At 41.9% G+C, this 19585-nt stretch overlaps 1 protein-coding gene across 1 annotated transcript in view; it reads right to left on the minus strand.

The window, feature by feature from the left end:
* Positions 1 to 1611: 1611 nt before the first annotated feature.
* EFEMP1 (EGF containing fibulin extracellular matrix protein 1) overlaps positions 1612 to 19585 on the minus strand; it is a 50976-nt gene continuing 33002 nt past the window's right edge. Inside the window, exons 5-11 of the mRNA XM_042879566.1 lie at positions 17189 to 17311; positions 13547 to 13666; positions 11080 to 11199; positions 9561 to 9680; positions 5015 to 5138; positions 4701 to 4896; positions 1612 to 2835 (exon numbers count right to left, since the gene is read on the minus strand). Coding sequence (XP_042735500.1) covers positions 2677 to 2835; positions 4701 to 4896; positions 5015 to 5138; positions 9561 to 9680; positions 11080 to 11199; positions 13547 to 13666; positions 17189 to 17311 — 962 coding nt within the window. The 3' untranslated portion in view covers positions 1612 to 2676. The remainder of the gene's footprint in view (positions 2836 to 4700; positions 4897 to 5014; positions 5139 to 9560; positions 9681 to 11079; positions 11200 to 13546; positions 13667 to 17188; positions 17312 to 19585) is intronic.

Consider the following 19585-nt stretch of genomic DNA (forward strand, 5'->3'; position numbering starts at 1 on the left):
CTTTGCTGCTTATGTCATTTGATGCACAAAATATGAAGCTAAGAAAATATGGTTCCTGCAGCATGTACAGGCTTTGTGGGTTTATCAGGAAATCCAGGTAAACCCCCTGGATTTTGGGATCATCTGGCTAAGTGTACAGGTCGTATTTATATATGCACATATATAAACCAGTCCGTTTTGTGCTGTTGCGTTGTCAGATAAGCAGAAATTCAAAGGGCAAACGAATTGCTCAAGCACCCGGCACAGCAGTGGCGTGTAAATGGATTTGCAGCTGGATGAACGGAGCGTGTTTGGGGCTGGCTGGTGGAGCTGCAGGCAGGAGTCTGGTATGGCAGCTGCAGTCCTGGCCAGGGCTATGGCTGGGACAGGACGGGTCGGTTGTGGGGCTGCCACAAATGTTTCTCTGCTTTCCCGATGATTGCAAGTAAGTGCTGGTGATAAAGCTGGTGTCAATACGCATCCTGTTTGCATTGGCAGAGGTTGAAGGCAGAGCAGGTCTTTGGGGCAGAGCTTGGCAGCGTGGGGTATGCCAGAGATGGTTTGTGGCTCTTGAATGCACAGCAGGGGCCAGGCAGGCGCTCTGCAGCCTCCTGAATGTGAGGAAAGTGACCTTTTTAAACCTAGAAACAAGAAACCCAATTGCTTATTAGAATGGGCAGTGCTGAATTACACTACTTAGGCAGTTAAAGGAGACCTGACCATTTACTACTGGCGTGGGATGAACTCTCAGACCAAGCGAGTTCATAGCAGTGATAATGAATGGGGAGGAATCCCTCTGGTGGGAGGAAGGAGCTTCCTATGAGCCAGACTTTGCACATCAAGTGTTTTCACCGTGGAAAAGAGATTAAATCCCTCTCTGAAGTGACTGGGTTTATATTGGTGAGCCTGGTTTGCAGAGGTTTATGAACACTACTTGTGTGCTCATCCCACAGCCCTGGGCCCCAGGCAATGGCAGCTTGGCCCGTGCCAGCACTGTTTATTTTTCTGGCCTGTGCCACAAACGTGTGCTCTGACCCCATTGGCAGATGAAGTATTTACTTAAAGCCACAAATGAATGCCTGAAGGAACGATCATTGGGTAACGGGGTCCTGCTCTGCAATTTGTCTGAGTGTGGGGGCTGTGCTGCCTCAAAGCAGAGCAGTTGTGGCCAATCCCGAGCTGTGTCCTGGAGGCAGTTTTGCTGCTGTGTGTCCCAGGATCTCTGCACGCCATATCCTCCAGCCATGCTCACTGCTTCTCTCTGGGCATTTTTCCTGAAAGGCCATCACCCAGGGTAACAGAACCACTCAAAAAATCTGAATACGTGGGTCTGCACCGCAGGGGGATTTTGTATCCAACAAATACAGTGTCCACAAAGTTTCAATGGAAGGTGTTGAGTAGAAAGGAAGCTCCTTCCTTTAGGCCAGCAACTAACATGTTGGTGTGGCTTTTTAAAACATCAGTAGGACTCAGTAGGTAATGACTGTCCTTCCACAGAGGAATGGTGTTAGTTTGCCAGGTCACTCTGTGACCTGATATCTTCTGTGCCATTCGTTTCCTACAGAACCAATAGCAGTGAGCGCTCAGCCCTCTAGTGTGGGCTAGGACTTTCTCAAAACAGACTGAACACACTATGGTAAGAGAACTTTATTAAAAATTTTGTACATCAAAGGATTAACTACTACATTTTAAACAGGAAATAAGATTTTACATATTACAAAAGATGCTATTAGTTCTTGAATTAGAAATAAATTTTATGCACACTGTACATGACACATCTGAGTTGTAAGCGCAAGAACAGGACAGTGCTTGAAAATATATGATATAACTTAACAAGCAAATATGCTCGGTTTGTAGTACACAACGTAATATTTCTGGAAAAATAGCACATTAGCTTCTGTCTGAAAATGCTGTTATCTCTCTAGCCAGTAACTACCAACAGTGTTCTCGGGAGAAAGCGAGTGCCCAGTGCGGCGATTTTCCACTTGGAGTTTTTCATTGGAGGAGAAATGCTCTTACGACGGCCTGTTTCTCTCGGAGAGAGCAGGGTGTTATTCCGTGGTATGGTGAACACAATCTGCACGTAAAAACCCGATGCAAAACACTTCTCACAATGCAACTTTACCCCCCAACCCAGATCAGAAAAAAAAACAACAAGTGATAGCACATAAATGTCTACAGGAATAGATTCTTATTAACTGGTATCTTTTGTTATAAAGTTAGTTACAAAGAAATATATTTAGCTTATCAGAGAACCATTACTTTGTGTGTCATCCATAATACAATTCTTTGCCTTTGAGACTGTCAGTGTAGCTGCATTAGAATTTGAAACAAGAACAATTCAAGATCACCTCTGAACTGTGTGACCTATTGGGCTATGAAGGGTGTGTGAAGTTTTACAGGATAGCATGAACAATACAGTTCTCATACAAAAGTACTATGCATCTAGGCCAAGTAAGGTATTAAAAAGATTGAAATCTTTATACAGAAAGTGACAATGCCCATGTTATACTATGGAACACATCTACTAATTCTGAATTACAGGTGTAATGTGTGGGTTAAGGATATCAACTTACTACACAAATATATAAAAAAAAAAAAAAAAAGAGTAAAATCTATAAATAAAATAGTAAGTGCTTTCTTTAAGATAATATTCTTTGGCTGCTTTAAGTGCCAGTGGAGGGTTATTGAAAACCACTAGAATGCATAAGGTCCCACTATTATTGTTAATCTTAACACTGAGCTTGTACGGTAATTCAAACTGTTGACTGTTAGCATCTCCAGATCCACAATGTGTTCTCTTGGCCCCGACAGCGATTTCACCAGCACCAGCATTGCACTTACGGCGCTTGTTTGCTGAAAGAAGGGAAAAAAGAAAGTTCAATTCAGTCTTAAGCGATTCTCTAGCTGTGCCCAGGGACTGCTTGCCTTACTGCACCATAAAAATGCTCCCTCTCAGCACGGAGATGCACAATGCAAGTATTATTTAAGCACTTCTAAATGGCTGTGACTAATCTCACACCTGGCCTCGCTGGAGGGAAGGCTTTACCTGACTGGGGCATGGAGGAATAAACCGCGCTACAAAATCTGTTCCTGGTTATGCTGAGTCCCCTGCAGGACCTGGAAAGTGGTAATCTATCCCAGGATGGTTGTCGTTTTATCTCCATCTATCAGCTTTTAAGATATGTGAAGAACAAGTAGAGAAACCTAATGTGTTTAACAGTGATGCAGCTTATTCAGTGGAGGGAAACTGCACTATGGTTCATAAAACTACAGCAGAAGCTGTGTACCCCAAAAACACTGAAAGTTTTTGCAGCTAGCGTGCCTCAATGCCTCCTGCTCCACCCCAAAGTTCTTTCCAGGCTGGGGTCTTGCTGCTAGGGAATGAGACTTTGATGGCTCAGCTGAAAGGTGGCAAGCCATCAGTATGGTGAAAGGCTTCCTAATTTACAGATGGTAAAGGGGGGAAACTCATCTCCCCCTTCACCTATTGTATTTTGCTCCCCATGTGAACCAAGTAGGTTAGACAAATGAATCCATGTGCTGCGTCAGAGACCAACTGCAAGCTTCACTGAAACAACAGGAATGATTTCTAAGAGAGAGCTCTATTTACCACAGCACTCTGTCAGGAATAAACACAAGCTTCCTTATTTAAACCCCGTGATTTCTTGTTGGGTGGCAACAGAAGATTGGAATTCAGTTTCAAAGTCAATCTGCAGGCTAGACTGGAGTCTCTCCTTACCTAGAATGAACTCGAACTTAAGAGCTGTCCATTTTTTTTTCTTAAAACAACTGTTAATACTTTGGGGGTAGGTATGGGTTTTTGATGTGTAATAAATCCAGGGAAGAGCACTGAGTTATAGGTATACCAGATTAAGTTAGGCACAAGTGAGGAGATGCTTGTTCTATCTTGATGTAAACAGGCAACACAGTGTTCTTCTGCTGTATTATTAGTACACTCTAATCCTCATATTTTAAGAAAAATAAATGAAAACGTTCTAATTAATAACGTTCTGGCTTGTTTTCAGTGCTGATGCTTTTTTTTTACTGAGTATAAAGCCACATAATGGAAAAAGGATTTTCCAGGAATTTATAAATATATGAAATATCCAAAAAAATTAGATTCCTTTCAAAAAATCCTGAAGTAGAAGTTAGTTTCATTCATCCGTAATCTACTTGAATGCATTATACCAACAGGAAATACTGCTGTCCTAAGTCATTTAAACTGTGGTTTTCTGAAATAGTTGCAGCACTGTGAGAAAAAAGTATCTCCCAATACAGACTTTGCTGCACGTTTGAATTTCTCTCTCTTGGAATCAGTGCCCCATCCTGAGCCATTTCCTGACTTAATTTCTTCTGTGGAGAAAAAGAATACTCATTCAATGCCTTCTGTGTTTTTTGTGGTTCTCTTCTAAATATGCACAGGTGGGATGTCAGTACAGACTGCAAAATCATAGAGGCATTTTGAATTTTGGGTGAGTATCACTTGCTAAATATCCATGGTGGTTACTTGTGCTGCAGTCACTTGAACTGTTTGATTCTCAGTTTGTAGAGCTGTTGGGCAGAGCAGGGAAAGGCTTGAAATTTGTAAAGCAAGCACACTTAATAAGGTGCTATTAAAAAGCTGATGAGCTGCGTGTGCTGTGATACTGCTCTTACAGGAACACTGCAACTCCTTGGCAGCACTAGAGGTTTCCAGACCCCGCTCTACCAATACTCACTCTCAGGTAAAATTCTCCATTTTCGTTTCCTGACTTGATCCGGAATGTGTTAATAGTATTAGGATAAATAGTGGTTGCCTGAATCTGGAAGATGTCAGAAGGCACTGTTCTGTCTGAACGGATGCTCATGTATTTGTACACAACGGAGTAGGGCAGCTCTCTGCAGATGGTGTTTGATACGGGGCAGACACAGCGGCTGAAAAACAAAAGCGGGTGACTTTGATAACAGCAAACAAGCAGTACTTGTGTTCTGCCAAATTCGGTCATGCTGCCTGGTGTGGATAACCCTAAAAATGTGTCTGTCTTTCTCTTACTTCTCAGACGTGAGGACATAGGGCTCCTGACAAGGATTTATCGGGTAACAACGAAATCCTCCATGGTAATTCCAGCAAATCTCATCCTCTCTGCATTCATTAGTAGTCTCACACTCATTTATGTCTAGGAGGAAGGAGAAGGAACGGTCAAAGCAGAAGAAGTGAGTTTGATACAAAAACAAACACACAAAGCAACAACCACCAAACAAGCCACCTGCTCTTCTGCTGGAACTCAAGATTTCTGTTTTCTTTACCTGCTTTTCTGGTGCCTGGCTATAAAGCATTTCCCTATGCAGACATGGAACATATTTGTTAAATGCATGTTAATCCTAAACATTTTTTGTTGACTAAAGAAACACAGGAGTCACACTATAATGCAACTGCAGAAATACTGAATTCCAAGTTAGCAAAGAATCATTTTATAGCATAAGACATCTTATAGGGAGAAGATAGAGGCTTTGTGATTTCATGCTTTTTGCGGGACCTCGTTTCTAATTGCCTGGTTTTCATGGTCTAGCAAAAATGCCCATTAAATGGTTACATTTCAACAAAAATAGCTCTGAAAGAAATTATGAAGTCTTGTTTATTTTTGTGTGAAGCAGTGCTTCCTTCCCCCCCTCCCCCCCCAGGGAAAATAACCTTGAATGGTTATGGAGACAATCAGACTTGTGTTCTATTAATGTTCTGTCAACTTGTCAGTGCCAGAACCCAACCACTGTCACTCAAATGCTCTCCTGAAATTAACCCAGCCTCCAAAAGGGGTTATTCAAATATAATCTCTTTGAAGACACAGATGCTTTTTTAAATTAAAGATGGTCCAACTGCCTCAAGATGCTCCGTATCAGCTGCTCTTCTTAGAAATGAAAAGAAATTCCAGTCTGAGAGAGAGATGGATGCCTGCTATGGTGCAGAGGCATGGACAGACAGACAGCCCTGTCCTGGGGTCCAGCTAGGGGAGTAAGATAAGCTGGCTTCCCATCTGACAGGGGGTGAACTTGTGCAGGTGACAGTGACTAGACATTTGTCTCTGCTCAGGGACTCTTCTCTCCCCTTGCTCCTGAAGTCCCACTAGCTAATAGATTTCAGGCTGTGGTGTGGGAGAAAGAAGAAGGCATGGATAGCAGCTGAGAACCAGAAAGAGGTGATCACATTAAGAAGGCCCAGCTGAGGACCAGTGATGCTAAAAAAGGCAAAAGGTCTTAGCAATTGGAGATTTTGTGCTGAGAGGCACTGAGGCATCCGTCTGCTGCCCAGATAACCTCTCTGGAGGCCTTCTGGGGGCTTGCATTCGGGACATCAGGAAGGGGATACTGACTATGATAAAGCTGGAGGACCACTGTCCTCTCCGAGACTTCAAGCTAGGTCACACAAAGCTGTGACTGGGAAATTAAAATACATCAAAAAAGACCTTATGTCCCTTGGAAGATGTTGAAGGGATCAGGAGTGCAGGCAGTGTTCTCCTCAGTCCTCCCAGCTGGAAACTGGGATCTAGGCAGAAGGAGAACAGACCAGTTGAATGATGACTGTGTGAGTGGTGTCACACCAAAGGCTATGGATTCTATGATCTAGGATGCACCTTTGCCAAACCTGGAACGTTGATGTGGGATAGTACAGAACTGACCAAGAGGGAAAGGATATACTAGGGAGCAAGATGGCTGGGTTCATCAGCGGGGCTTTAAGCTAGAGCTGCTCGGGGAGGAGGTGTACTGCTGAGTGACAGAGAACAAGGGAATGCTGTCACTTTAGGAAGCTGAGGGGGAAAAACTCTCATTTGCCTTGGAGGTTTGTGGGAAGGCTCCTTTAGGAAGGCAGTGAGTCTGAAAACCCAGCTGAAGTGCCCCTAAACCAGTGCAGGCAGTGTGGGAAATGAGCAGGAGCATGTGCACTTGGAAAACTATGATCTTATTGCTATCACAGAAACATGGTGGGATGATTTGCATAGCTGGAATATTGACATGGAGGGCTATGAGCTTTCTAGAAGAGATAGGCAAGTTAAGAGGGGTCAGAAGAGACAGGCCAAGGAGAGTGTGCCTCCTCTGATAAATGAGAAAGGAGAAGTAGCTACAAGAGACATGGAGAAGATTGAGGTACTCACTGAGTCCTTTGCTTCACTCTTTATTGACAGCCAGGATTCTCATATTTCTCCCATCCCTGAAACTCTTGGTTGGAACTGGGGGAACAAACTCACCTCTGCTGTAAGGGCAGAGTAAGTCTGAGAGTGCCTCATGAGACTGAATGTGTACAAGTCTATGGGGCTGGACAACATGCATCCCAGAGTCCAAAGGGAGCTGGCTGATGTGGTTGCAGAACTGCTCTCCATCATATTTTAAAAGTCATGGCTGTCAAGTAATGTCCCCAGGAACTTGAAAAAGGGAAACATCACTCCTATTTACAAGAAAGGGAGGAAAGAGGCTGGTAAGCCTCACCTCTGTACCTGGGAAGATCATGGAGCAGATCCTCCTGGAAGACATGTTAAGGTACATGAAGGAAAAGAAGGCGTTCTGAGGCAGCCAGCACGGCTTCATCAAGAGAAGGTCGTGCCTGACCTATCTGCTGGTCTTCTATCTTGGAATGATGGCATCGGCGGACAAAGGAAGGGCAACTGATGTCATCTACCAGGACCCAGAAAGGCCTTTGACATGGTCTCCCACCACATCCTTATCTCTAAAATTGAGATACAGATTTGAAGGGCGGACTATTTAATGGGTAAGGAATTAGTTGGAAGACTGCAACCAGAGCGTTGGGGCAAATGGTTCTATGTCCAGGTAGAGGCCGGTGATGAGCAGCGTCCTCGAGGGGTCTGTCTTCGGACCAGTACTCTTTAACATCTTTATCAGATTATCTATTTGACATAGATGATGGGAGCAAGTGCACCCTGAGCAAGTGACACCAAGCTGAGCAGTGCAGCTGATACAGCTGAAGGAAGAGATGCCGTCCAGAGAGACCTTGATAAACTCAAAAGGTGGGCCTGTGTGAACATAATGAGGTTCAACAAAGCAATGTACAAGGTTTTGTGCTTGGGTTGGAGTAATCCCAGATATATATGCGGACTGGGAGAACTTGAGAGTAGCCTTGCTGAGAAGGACTTATGGGCCCGGGTAAATGAAAAACGTAGCATGGGCCATCAGAGTGCTCTTGCAGCTCAGAAGATGAGTGATATCCTGGGCTGCATTAGAAGAGGGGTGGCCAGGAGGGTGAGGCAGGTGATTGCTCCTCTCTACTCTGCCCTTGTAAGGCCCATCTGCAGTACTGTGTCCAAGTGTGGGACTCCCAGCACAGGAAAGACATTGAGCTTTTGGAGAGGACCCAGAGGAGGGCCATGAGGATGATCTGAAGGCTGGAGAACCTCTCCTAAGAAGACAGGCTGAAGGAGGAGGGCTTGTTCAGCTTGGAGAAGAAAGACTCCAGGGAGACCTCACTGCAGCCTTCCAATAGTTAAAGGGAGATTATAAACAGGAAGGAAAGAAACTTTTTACATGGGTAAGTAGTGACAGGACAAGGGGGAATGGTTTTTAGCTAAAGGAGGGAAGATTTGGATTAGATGTCAGGGGGAAGTTTTTCACTGAGAGGATGGTGAGGTGGTGGCACAGGCTGCCCAGAGAGGTTGTGGATGCCCCATCCCTGGAGGTGTTCAAGGTCTGGTTGGATGGGGCCCTGGGCAGCCTGGTCTAGTGCTTGATCCAGTGATTGGCAACCCTGCCTGCAGCAGGGGGGTTCCAACTTGATGATCCTTGAGGTCCCTTTCAACCCCAGCCATTCTATGTTTCTATGAAATTAGTTTGAACTCTAGAACAAAACAATAAGAACAATAAGAAAAAAAAAAAAACCACGGCCTTACAGCATTTTCATAAATTTGAGTTCTTTCCCTCATTCCCTTCTGACAATTAGCACACCTATTTCTAAAAATAAAGTTTGTTAAATGAGGTTCAGGACTACAAAGATAAAATTGTTCTTCAGTATTTTGGAAGAAATTGCAGATAACAAATGTAATATAGTGAGAAAAACAAGCTTCAGAACTATAATCCTAGTAATGTGGTGGCACCCAACCAGAACTGAACGACTGACCAGAACATTTGTTTTCTAAACACAAAACCAGCTGCTCAAAGTTCTTGCTTTTTTTTCTTCTGTCTGTTATCAGAACATATCTTTCATTTCTGTTCTGGCTGCACTTAGGAACCTCTATAAAAAGAAACATGGTTCAAAGCAATGCCTAGTGTCTGTAATAAATGGCCTGATTTTTTTTTCAGATATCTATCTCCGGAACTTAGATTCACAACCTGGACATCCAAGACGAGTTTCACCTCAGAGCTGCAAAAAATTCAATTTTTTTTCCTAAGCATTTGAGGAATTTAGAGTTTGAGCTGAAGGATTCACATAAAAAGAATATCAAATATACAACTGGTCATCAAATGCATCAACAAGTCATTTGTAAGCATGATTATAATGTCATAAAACATAAACAATTAGACAGCAAGCATTCTTAGTCTCGTGTGAAGTGATGTTACTAACAATGCAGAATTGAGAGTGTTAAGATAGAGACACTTACCTTGACATGTTCTACCTCCCACTACCTGGTAACCTTCAGGGCAGACGCAGGAGAATTTTCCTGGTTCATTCACACACTGATATTGACATATATAACTTGAAGTTCTGCATTCATCAGTATCTGCAGAGAGCGGAACTTTGGGTTATATTTTTGACATCTACCTTTCTACAGGATACAGCTAGTTGCTGTTTCTAAGGGAAGAAACAGTGAAGCTGTTTTAAAGAATAAGCTCTCAAGGACTCTGAAATGACTTTACACCTTAAAGCTGGAAACTGAAGGTCTAGTTTTACTCGTGTTGTTGCACACTCTCAAAACTGAGAAATACATTTATTTGAGGAAGCTAAAGTAAGACTTCAGAAGTAGTTTGGGAAAACTGGAGTGAGAATCTACAGTTCTTCTATTCTAAAAAAATGACTGCTTCCACAAAAAGCAAATACGAGATAAGCTAGCATAGCAGAAAATGTTGCCTTTGTGTTTGTGAGCTATCCTAATGGAGGAGTCTTTTGGGAAAGAGGGCAAGGCCTCTTTCTTGTCTTCAAATAATATTTGAGATATACCCTTTCTTTTCTTCTTTTAATCCTTGTGTAACCATCAGCCCCTTGCCAGAGAGTTGTACTATGAAACTGATTTAAACACCGTATGTCATTGCCTAGAAATGAAATTAAACCAAGGAAAACCAGGGAATGGCTTGGAAAACACTGTAACACCCTCCCAGTACCTCAGATTTGAACCCAGCTCTCGACTTTTGTCAGGGATTATCCCGAAGGCTGCATTCTTGCTGCTCCCTGTTCTGTTCACTTGCAAGTAAATTAGCTTAAGAAGCTTGGAGAGGAAGCATCTGTAATAGCTCTGCTGGCTTGTTTAGGAGGGCAGTGGTAAACCAAAAAGACCTCTTTGGCTCACAGACTGGTAGAAGGGATATGGGCTTTAAGAGTGAGATCATCCTGTGTCCAAAAGGAAATTAGAGGACCCCTGTGGAGGCTCTGGCAGAGGAAATAAAGTGTTGATTGTATAATCATCAGGAGACATGCTGTTTGTATACACAGGCTTGAAAGCGCCTCAAAAGCCCAATTGTTGTTTCCCTGCAATCAAAAATTGAAGGTTTTTTCTTTTCTGAGGAACCTAACAGCACTCAGAATTTCAATTGTTTTTTGGTTTTCATTCCTTTCCAATTCATTTAATGGCCATCAGCATTAGACCACACACAGTTCAAGTGCTTGTGAAGCCTTATTCTCCCCAGCTGTGATCCGAACAGTAGTGATGTCTGTCCTGTGTTGCCCTTACTGTTCAAGACAGCCAGCCATACCTACACATACCTGAATTAAGCTGCAGCTACGAAGGTGCGTATCAGCAACAACATTTGCAACATCAAAGGAAAAAAGTCAACTCCAGGTTTTTGGCAATGAAGCACACCCACAGTTTGTTTCCACTTGAATTCTACCCCTTAGTTCACAGGGAGACTTCTGGGAAAATCAATCCAAAGTGACTGCTCTTCCAAGAAAAGAAAAACGTCGCTTACCTTCACAGTTGATTCTGTCACTACTTAACTCAAATCCTGGGTTACACTGACAGATGAAAGAACCCAGGATATTGTAACACTGTTGTGCACACGGGTTATTGGCATCACATTCATTTATGTCTGAAAGGAAAAATTGCAGATCTTTATCTTTTGTACCCAGTAATTAGGCTGATGAAGTGGATTAGTCCTTAGTCTGGGTCCGCTGCTTAGCCGGAGCTCAGCTGACTACATCACTATAGACCTGCAGTCTTTGGAACAGTGTCAAATCTATGCTTTACATTCCGTGTAGAAAAAAAGAGTATTTTTCCAGGAATGAGAGTTATCCGAATGTGTACTGAATTATTCCAATAATGTTTAGTGTGGCTATTAAACTCCACATTCCAGTGTCTTTTTTTTTTCAGGTATAAAATGCCAAGTCTATAAATAATTGATATAAGGAACACATACTGATAAGACCTCTCAGCATGTGGTGGTTAAGATTGGAGCTATTTATTACTCCTTAAATTTGTTCTTTGAAATACCATTACAATTACAGCATGAGCCTTTTAGGCCAGTACAATTTTGCAGAGCTCTAAGGCCTAGACCATACAGGGGGAAGGTATGTTTCTAGGCTAGATTTTCCATGATGTGCCATCCGAAGGATACATGTGAGAACACTGCAATATGGGAAGAGAAGCAATTTAAATGCAAGGTTTATAGAAGTGTAATCACGTTTACAATTTGTAGAGCTCATTTTTATAGGCTGATGACTAATTGTTGCTTCTTTGTTGCTTCCTTATTTTCCCTTGTGTTTCTTTCCCGCATATTTTCCATTCATATTTGTGTTCATCAGCTGTAATCATTAGTAGAGAGCTGCACTGTAAACAATTTTTGAATTCCTAGCTTTTGCAAGTGCTTATATGTGTCAGCAACAGTCACCTCCAGAAACAACCAATAAAACTGCAAAAAAACCAACCCAGCCAAAGACAAGGCATTCATGAGAACTAAACCAACGAGGAGCGTATTAATTAGCTATATGATCCTGCTGGACCTGACAATGAATCAACAGGGGAGAACTGACTACCAAGCTTTTTTTCCTCCTTTCATTTGGTTTCTGGCAGCAGTGTGAAGAACGTACATCATGACAACGCTACCAGAAGGAATAAATAAGCAAGCCAAAGCCACAATTCCGTTTGTTTCCCTTCCAAGAAATATTGACCCACTTTCAATATATGCAAAAAGTTGTAAGACAAATGTGATCAGTACAGCTGCAAAGTATCACTTCTGCCAGATGACTGTTGCAGATGTGAGAGTCTGCCTTGATGCAGCAGCCATTCTTTTACAGATTTCCTTGTTAAGATTCACTTTACCTTTCCTGGTGGGAATATGACTTATTAGGCTGGGAGGCCAGCAAGAGTCCAGAGGGACTTCTTGGTGAAGCACCTAGCAAACCTGGAGCTGTCATACGGATTTGTAATTGAAAGAAAACAGCTTGAATTTGAGCCACAGAAAGGGTCAGATGAGTAACAACTTGTCACATGATTATGTTAAGTCCACATGCAATATTTATCCTATTATTTGGTGCAAAGCAATGAAAGCCTCTGTCACTGCAGTGCCGTGCAGCGTGCCTGTGCATGTGTATATTGAGCCAGGGAGAACTTCCAGCCTTCTCCATCACCAATCTCTTGATTTTCACAGCCATTCTCATTCTTCCTCCTCCTAGCTGAGAACTCAGTTGTGTTAAAGTCAACAGCCAAGGGACCAGAATTTGAGATCCAAGATCATGTTGCATGAAAAAAAAAATTATTAAGAAAAAAGGGAACACAAACCACACTTACTGCTTATTCAGTACTAGGAACATGGAAGGCTACTTACTTATCTTATTTCCTATTCTCTTCCCTAAAGCCTTATTTGGAACTTTGGAGAAGGAATATTGGGTTAAGCAAAACTTTGCTCAGGTTCAGTATGACCATTTATGTTCCTTAGCCCAAATCAGAGAAAAGCAATCTCCTGACTTCCTACCTAGCCTTGTTCCAAAACATGAAATAAAAACAAAGAACAAAAATTACCACCATGGCAACACAGGTTTTATTCTTTATGGATATTTTCAACGACACTCTTGTCTTTCAGTACTATTACTGAGAAATGTGTCTTTAAATCCTGGAAAATTAACAGTTTTGCTTAAGAAATAGCATCCTTCTCTCAAGTATGTATACCTAATATAAACTTATTCAGTACCTTGTACTTCAGCAGCCGTATTTTCCTTTTTATTATTACGATCTCTGATTCTTTTACAGCAGATCTTATGATTTCCTACAGTCAGGACAGCCTCTCACTACAGCAACTACTGTGATGTGCTGGTTGGTATTTTTTTTTCCTTTAGTAAGCTGGGATAAAGACAATTAAATTGCCATCACGGCAAGTCATGTGTGGGTGTTTGTCTCTACCAGCTGAGCTTACGTGTAAGTGCGTGTAAAGAAGTTCTTACCTACACAGGTGTGGTTGTTGGATGCCAGCTGGAAGCCAGCATTGCACTGGCAGTAATAGGATCCAGGAGTGTTTACGCATCGATGGTGGCAATAGGGAGGCAGGGTGCATTCGTCTACATCTGAGTTAGCAAAAAGAGAAATTAGTTTGAATGGAATCACGGACATTCACAGCTGCTGTGTTACCCAACTGTAAAGTTAAATGAACTTGATTAAAAGCAGAAAAAAGCTTATGTGGGCTAGATATAGGTTCCACAGATCTCAATGGGCATGCTGCTTTACTCTTCATTAACTTTTTAAGTCTGCTTCACTGATCGTCTTCCAGCCACTACTATCCATACATATGCCAATTTTACTTCTTACTCAGTTCCACAGTACTGGTCATATTTGTTATTTTGTATAGGCAGAACCCAGAATGTTTCATTCAGCTTTTCAAAACCTAAAATGTCCCCTAATCACGCACAATGCTGTCCAACATGGTGACTGAAACTCATGGCTCTGTTTTTTTACCCAAAAATTCTCATGCAGCACACTTAACATATACTAAATCTTTTCAGCCCTGTTAGGAAAACAGTCCAAATTTTCCCTGTGAGGACAGATGATTAGTAGCCCTGAAAAGGAAACAGATGGCTGTGCTTCCACAGGGATCCCCCACAAACTGGCTGGGTTCCTGAGGGGCTGCTCTCACTCCCTTTCCCCTCCTGCACACCTCTGCATACAGCAGCACTGCACCTTCTGGCTGCGCTCCGGGGCTGAGCAAGGCTGGAGCTGCTGCTATCTCAGGCAGCGTTCTCTTTCCCTAGGCTCTCCCTGCAGATTAGCCCTGGTTGTGAGGTGGAGCAGACTGCCTTTCGAAGCTCCAGCATTCCTAACGTGCATTGGAGCAGGCTTTTCACCTGCAAACCACACCAACCGCGCAGCAGCCCGTTCTTTTACCTCTCTGCATTTTAGAAGGTTTCTTTACACTCTGGAGGAGATCCTGCCTGTTTGGCTGCAAACTGATTTTTCAGCTACGTTGCAATGCTGATCGTGCAGAAGTTGTCTTCAGCTATGGCCTGCTTGGGCCTGGTAGAGAAACCCACGCCTGTTCTCTACACGTACACAATGGGAGATTTCAAAGGCTCAGCGCTCAGACAAATAAGACCAGTTTTCACTGGAACAAAGAAAGACACTTCCCATAACCATGCCAGATCTTGAGTTTCCTACCTCCAGCTGTTTCCACCATAGTTGTGTTTCAAAAGAGGCCAAGTTGGTTTTTTTTTTGGTTTTTTTTTTGTTTTTAATTTTTATTATGAGACAAGTGTTTGTTTTAATGTGGAGTGAAAAAATAATCATTAGAAGTTAACCCCTTCTTTGTCCATTCTGCATCCTCTGTCAGGAGCTAATCTTAGTTTTGGATGAGTTTGAATGAAAAGGCTTACATTGGAAAATCTCTGACTATCCGTGCAGTAGGGGTTGCTGCCACAGCTCTTTTGTTGCAGGGAAATTCTGAAGTAGAAATGGAATAAATGGGGAGGTACAGCAGATCTCACATCCCTGAATTTACAGGACTAAGCTCTACAATTTGCTGTTGAAAGACTGAACAATGTAGGTGTATAAGCGATGCTTTGCATTTTAGACACTGTGTTTCTGCATGGAAATGCTTCCAGGATCACATTCCAATTCAGTGGGAGTTTTCCTTGCAGAGTTAGGCTCCTGTGCTCATCAGCTCCACGTCGACCTAAGTGCTAAGCATAATCTACCCAGTGCTGCCAAATCTTCTGTTTGAAGTCATGCTGGAGTACAGTTCACTCTATCTGCAGTCCTGTGTATCAGGAAAGACTAATTCTGCAATAAGTGAACAACCAAATTCTTAAAATAAAATAATGTAATGTATAAAAGAAATGATGAATGGTTAGAAGTCAGTCCTTTTCTTCCTCTAACTTGAGGCCAAAGAAGTCTGGAAAATTTTTGTTCAAATTTGAAAGAAACATTTCCTCCCATATGGAGAATCTCTATCAAGAACATTTTCTGGCTAAATTGTTAAAAATAAAAATAAAATAAAATAAAGTGCCCAAAGACAGGCTTTATTCTGAATTGCTGACAGTACTAAGTGCAGCAACGTACTTATAATTTAGGTCACTGTGTAATATGTAACACAGGTGTTGTTCTTGCTTTTGACCTAAATAAGAGAAGGGAAATCTCACTTTCCAGACAGCTTTAAGTGTAGATTTAGATGCATAAACGGATTCATGCAAAGATATATGGGTGTATCATACTGCTTTGAGTTCTGTAATTTATGTCCTGTAAGGCTTTCAAGTAGTGCCCTGGGCCATGATATCAGAAGTGTTACTGCACAGCAGTTCTATACTACTAAAAAAAACATAGATAAAACCCATCTATTTAAAACTTTATATGTATATCAGCAGGCTGTCAAAACTATTCTTGTGCCTATGCTCCCAAACTATTCATCCTCCTTTTGCACAGAGAACTGAGAAATATCAGACACATCTGTATTTACACCAATTTGTCAGTTAAGAGCCTGATGCATACCTTTAGAAAAGATTCTGGGGGTTGATTTCTATAGCCCTCAGCTCAGAACACCTGAGAAAAGCCATGGCCAGAGATTTAAGTTAGACTGGATGCGTACTGAAACTTCTCCAGTGTCCCTCCTGCAGCCCTTGGTAGGCAGTGGCTACCTACAGCCTTGTCAAGCCTTTTTCGAAGAGCCAGAACTCTTTCCATAAACTTTTTCAAGTTCAAGATCCTTAACATGAAGAAAAAGAGGAAAACATGATCTGCTCCTGCTTTGCTGTAGCCCAAAGAACCGTTTTCTCTTAGGCTGCATAAAACCAGTCCTGTGACTTACAAGATCCTGAATGCCACCTCATGATGTACACAGTTGATTCTCCTACTTCAGAGTTGTTTTTAACATCACTCGACAGACCTCAGGCTTAGGACTGGAGCGCCTATAACAGCACTTCATCCACTGAAACCATGATTAAAGAGGTGCTACAGGCTGACGGAGGACTGCAGGAACAGAGTAATGGCACTTTTGCATAACGTCCCCAAATGAGGACGGAATAGGAAAGATGCAGTGTTTATGCTGCACTTGGATTTAATTTAATGCTCTACTTGTATAGGTCCCAGAGGTGCCGATGGTTTATTTTGGCCCAAGGAATAAAGCACAGTGGTTTATAAGTTGCAAATATCGTATACTTGCATTCAGAGTTTCCATCTCTTACATTTATACTCATAAAACAGACTGTGCATGGGGGCTCTGCAGAGCAGGGATTAGGTCCGTGTGAAGGTAGTGCTTTGTCCTGCAGATCTGGATTCAAATCTCACTGAGGTCAGTGGAAAGACATGCTTTAGCTTGCTGCTATCATAGACTTATGACTGTATCTGGGACATTAGGCAATGCCCCAGTACAAATAATAAACACAACAGTAACTATTAAGAAACTTAATCTTGTGAAGTTCAATTCCAAGTGTTGATTACACTCAAAATAGTTTCTAGTTACATGTTTTAGTGATTAATTATTTTGATAAAGTGATTATTCCATTGCATTTCAAAAATACACAGCTTTTTTACCCACGTTTTATTATAAGGGGTTGCAACTTCAAGTAATGAAAGAAAGTAATTTAGGCCAGAGGAAGACTTACCAACACACTGCTCCCCTCGTTTCTGATAACCTGGAGGACACTGGCAGCTGAAGGACCCTCTGAGATTGACACACACTTGGTCAGCTCTACAGTTATGAGTTCCTGTAGCACATTCATCTATATCTTTAGAAAAACAGCAAATATGATGTTAGTGACAAAGCTTACTTAAAGCATTTAACCTGCTGAAAAGTTTTACTCATTTTCAAGCTATCTACAAATGAGGCCAGCAAAGTTCAGATACTCCAAAGATGGAATCTCAAAGCTTATTCCATTTGCAGGATTTAAACTCTGATCACATTTCTCATAGTTTTTAACCACGTTTGAAAATATTTCCAGATAAATTACTTAAAACAATCTTTTTTTTTTTTTTTTGGTCAAGTAGCATTATTATTTGGACTTATCATTATAAAACTTTCTGAATGTGCCTTGCAGCTCTATGCTACTTTACCCATTTGGCTTTTTTGTTTTCCATGCTGAACTACTCCAGAAAACTTCAACAAAAGTAGCTCAGCTCTTTCTCAAGGGTTAGATGTAGAAATATTTTGCTAATGTTATAAAGGACTCTGGTGATCTTTTTTTTGCATGGTTCCCATGCTCCACATATTTGAGAGGGACTCGGAACTTGGTATGTGGTGGCCTTCTCATCAGGAAGAGATCTGCCTCTTGTCATTCCCATGAAAATTCCCTTAATTCAGTCAATCTGTTCGAGTGCTTGGAAACGGAGTACGCCTGTATTTCAGCAGTAGAGCTAAAAATGCAAAGACTCGACCAATACTTTTCTGTGTAATTCAGGCAGCTTCTCATTCACACTAAGCACAGGCTTATACAAGTATAAAAACATTCTGACTTTGCCTATTTGTTATAACTGCTGGAGGTACTTACATGCAATTAAAGTGCATGTGCTGACAAACAGCTTGCTTAAAATGGAACTGCAATTTTATTTTCTCCTCTGAACACCCAAAGCATTGGAGAGCTTTTTATTGTAACCTGACACAGTACAGTGAAAAGACTTTTAATTTTGGCATTGTACACAATTTGGAGACTCGAGGCTGAATAAACAAATTCCTTAAAACTTATGATCTCTAGTTTACAAATCTCAGCTGACCTCTCTATTTGTATAGGCACTTGGGACGTTAGAACATCACCAGTGGCAGATTCTGGGTGGTGCTTTGGAAAAAATGATGGATTCTTTCACATCGCAAATGAAAACAATTTTGACCACAAGATTCAATAAAAAATAAACCATCAACAGTTTGAATTAACTCTCAGTGTTTGCCCTTTCCCCTAATGTCCGAATATTTTACATATACATTTGTATTTTTCAATCTGACAGGAAAAATGAAGTCCTTTTGCATTAGCTCTTTGCATTTCGGCACAGTACTGCTGTGCTGGTGCAGGCCTTGCTGACTGCTTTGTTCTCTAGTGGCAGCTGAAAAGCACATTCTCAGGTGTAAAGATTTGCAGGGACAAGATCTGGCTGCCTCATACCAACCTGACACATCATTAACCACTTGAGCCAAAGCACAGTGGATGCAGTGCAAGTCTTTGCAGGGAATTTGCTACGCTTTGCATGCACCCCCAGCTTCTACAGAAGTTGAAAATGAAATGGCTATAACACTCATACAGATTAAACCCTTTTGAAGTATGCACACTGTTGTGGAACAGAGAGAATTGGCTGGATCCATAGGAAGCTCATATATGAGTGAACTTAACGTGAGCGAGCTTTTAAGGTGGATTAGTTAAAATGCATGGAGTCCTTGTGCAGTCACTTGCATCCCTGGTTCGATTTCCACTGAGTTTATTTTTCTGTGGAATAATAAGCTACTCAGCTAAAACAAAACAAACTAGATTGACTTATGCACTCGGGGTCTTTGATTTCTGTCCCAATGGTAAGTTCAGTTTGAAAGAAAAACAATTATTGAAAAGTTCTGTTTGCCTGCTAACCTCCTCCCCAGTTGGAAACTGTTGGAGGTTTTGACACTATGGCCACAAAGATCTGTGTTTATAAGAGGGACCTTTTCTTGAGGCTTATTTCAAGGAACCCCTCAGAGCTCTCCTAAGCTTCTTACTTCAGTCAGTGCCCTGGACTGGGCTGCAGCTCACACTGAGTGGGCATGTGTGTCTTGTTTGGCTTCTACGCGCTGTGAAAATGCCCATTAGTACGTGGCATCATGTTGGTGGATTTTATTACTGTTGTCACTATGCACTATCATGGTACTTTTCACTATCTTGATGATTTTTCTGGATGGCTTTTTTTTTTCTTCTTTGAGATGGTCGCTAGGAGAGCTAGGGAAAGAGGTTCTTTGAGGACAGGAGGCCGCCATGATTAGAACAGTCCTGCTCACATCTGTGTGAAGGACTCGGTAATATTAAGGGAAATTAATTGGTAGCCTAAGG

The sequence above is a fragment of the Lagopus leucura genome, unplaced genomic scaffold (assembly GCF_019238085.1).
Source record: "Lagopus leucura isolate 7727_CA_CO unplaced genomic scaffold, USGS_WTPT01 Super-Scaffold_73, whole genome shotgun sequence".
Classification (NCBI taxonomy): Eukaryota; Metazoa; Chordata; class Aves; order Galliformes; family Phasianidae; genus Lagopus; species Lagopus leucura.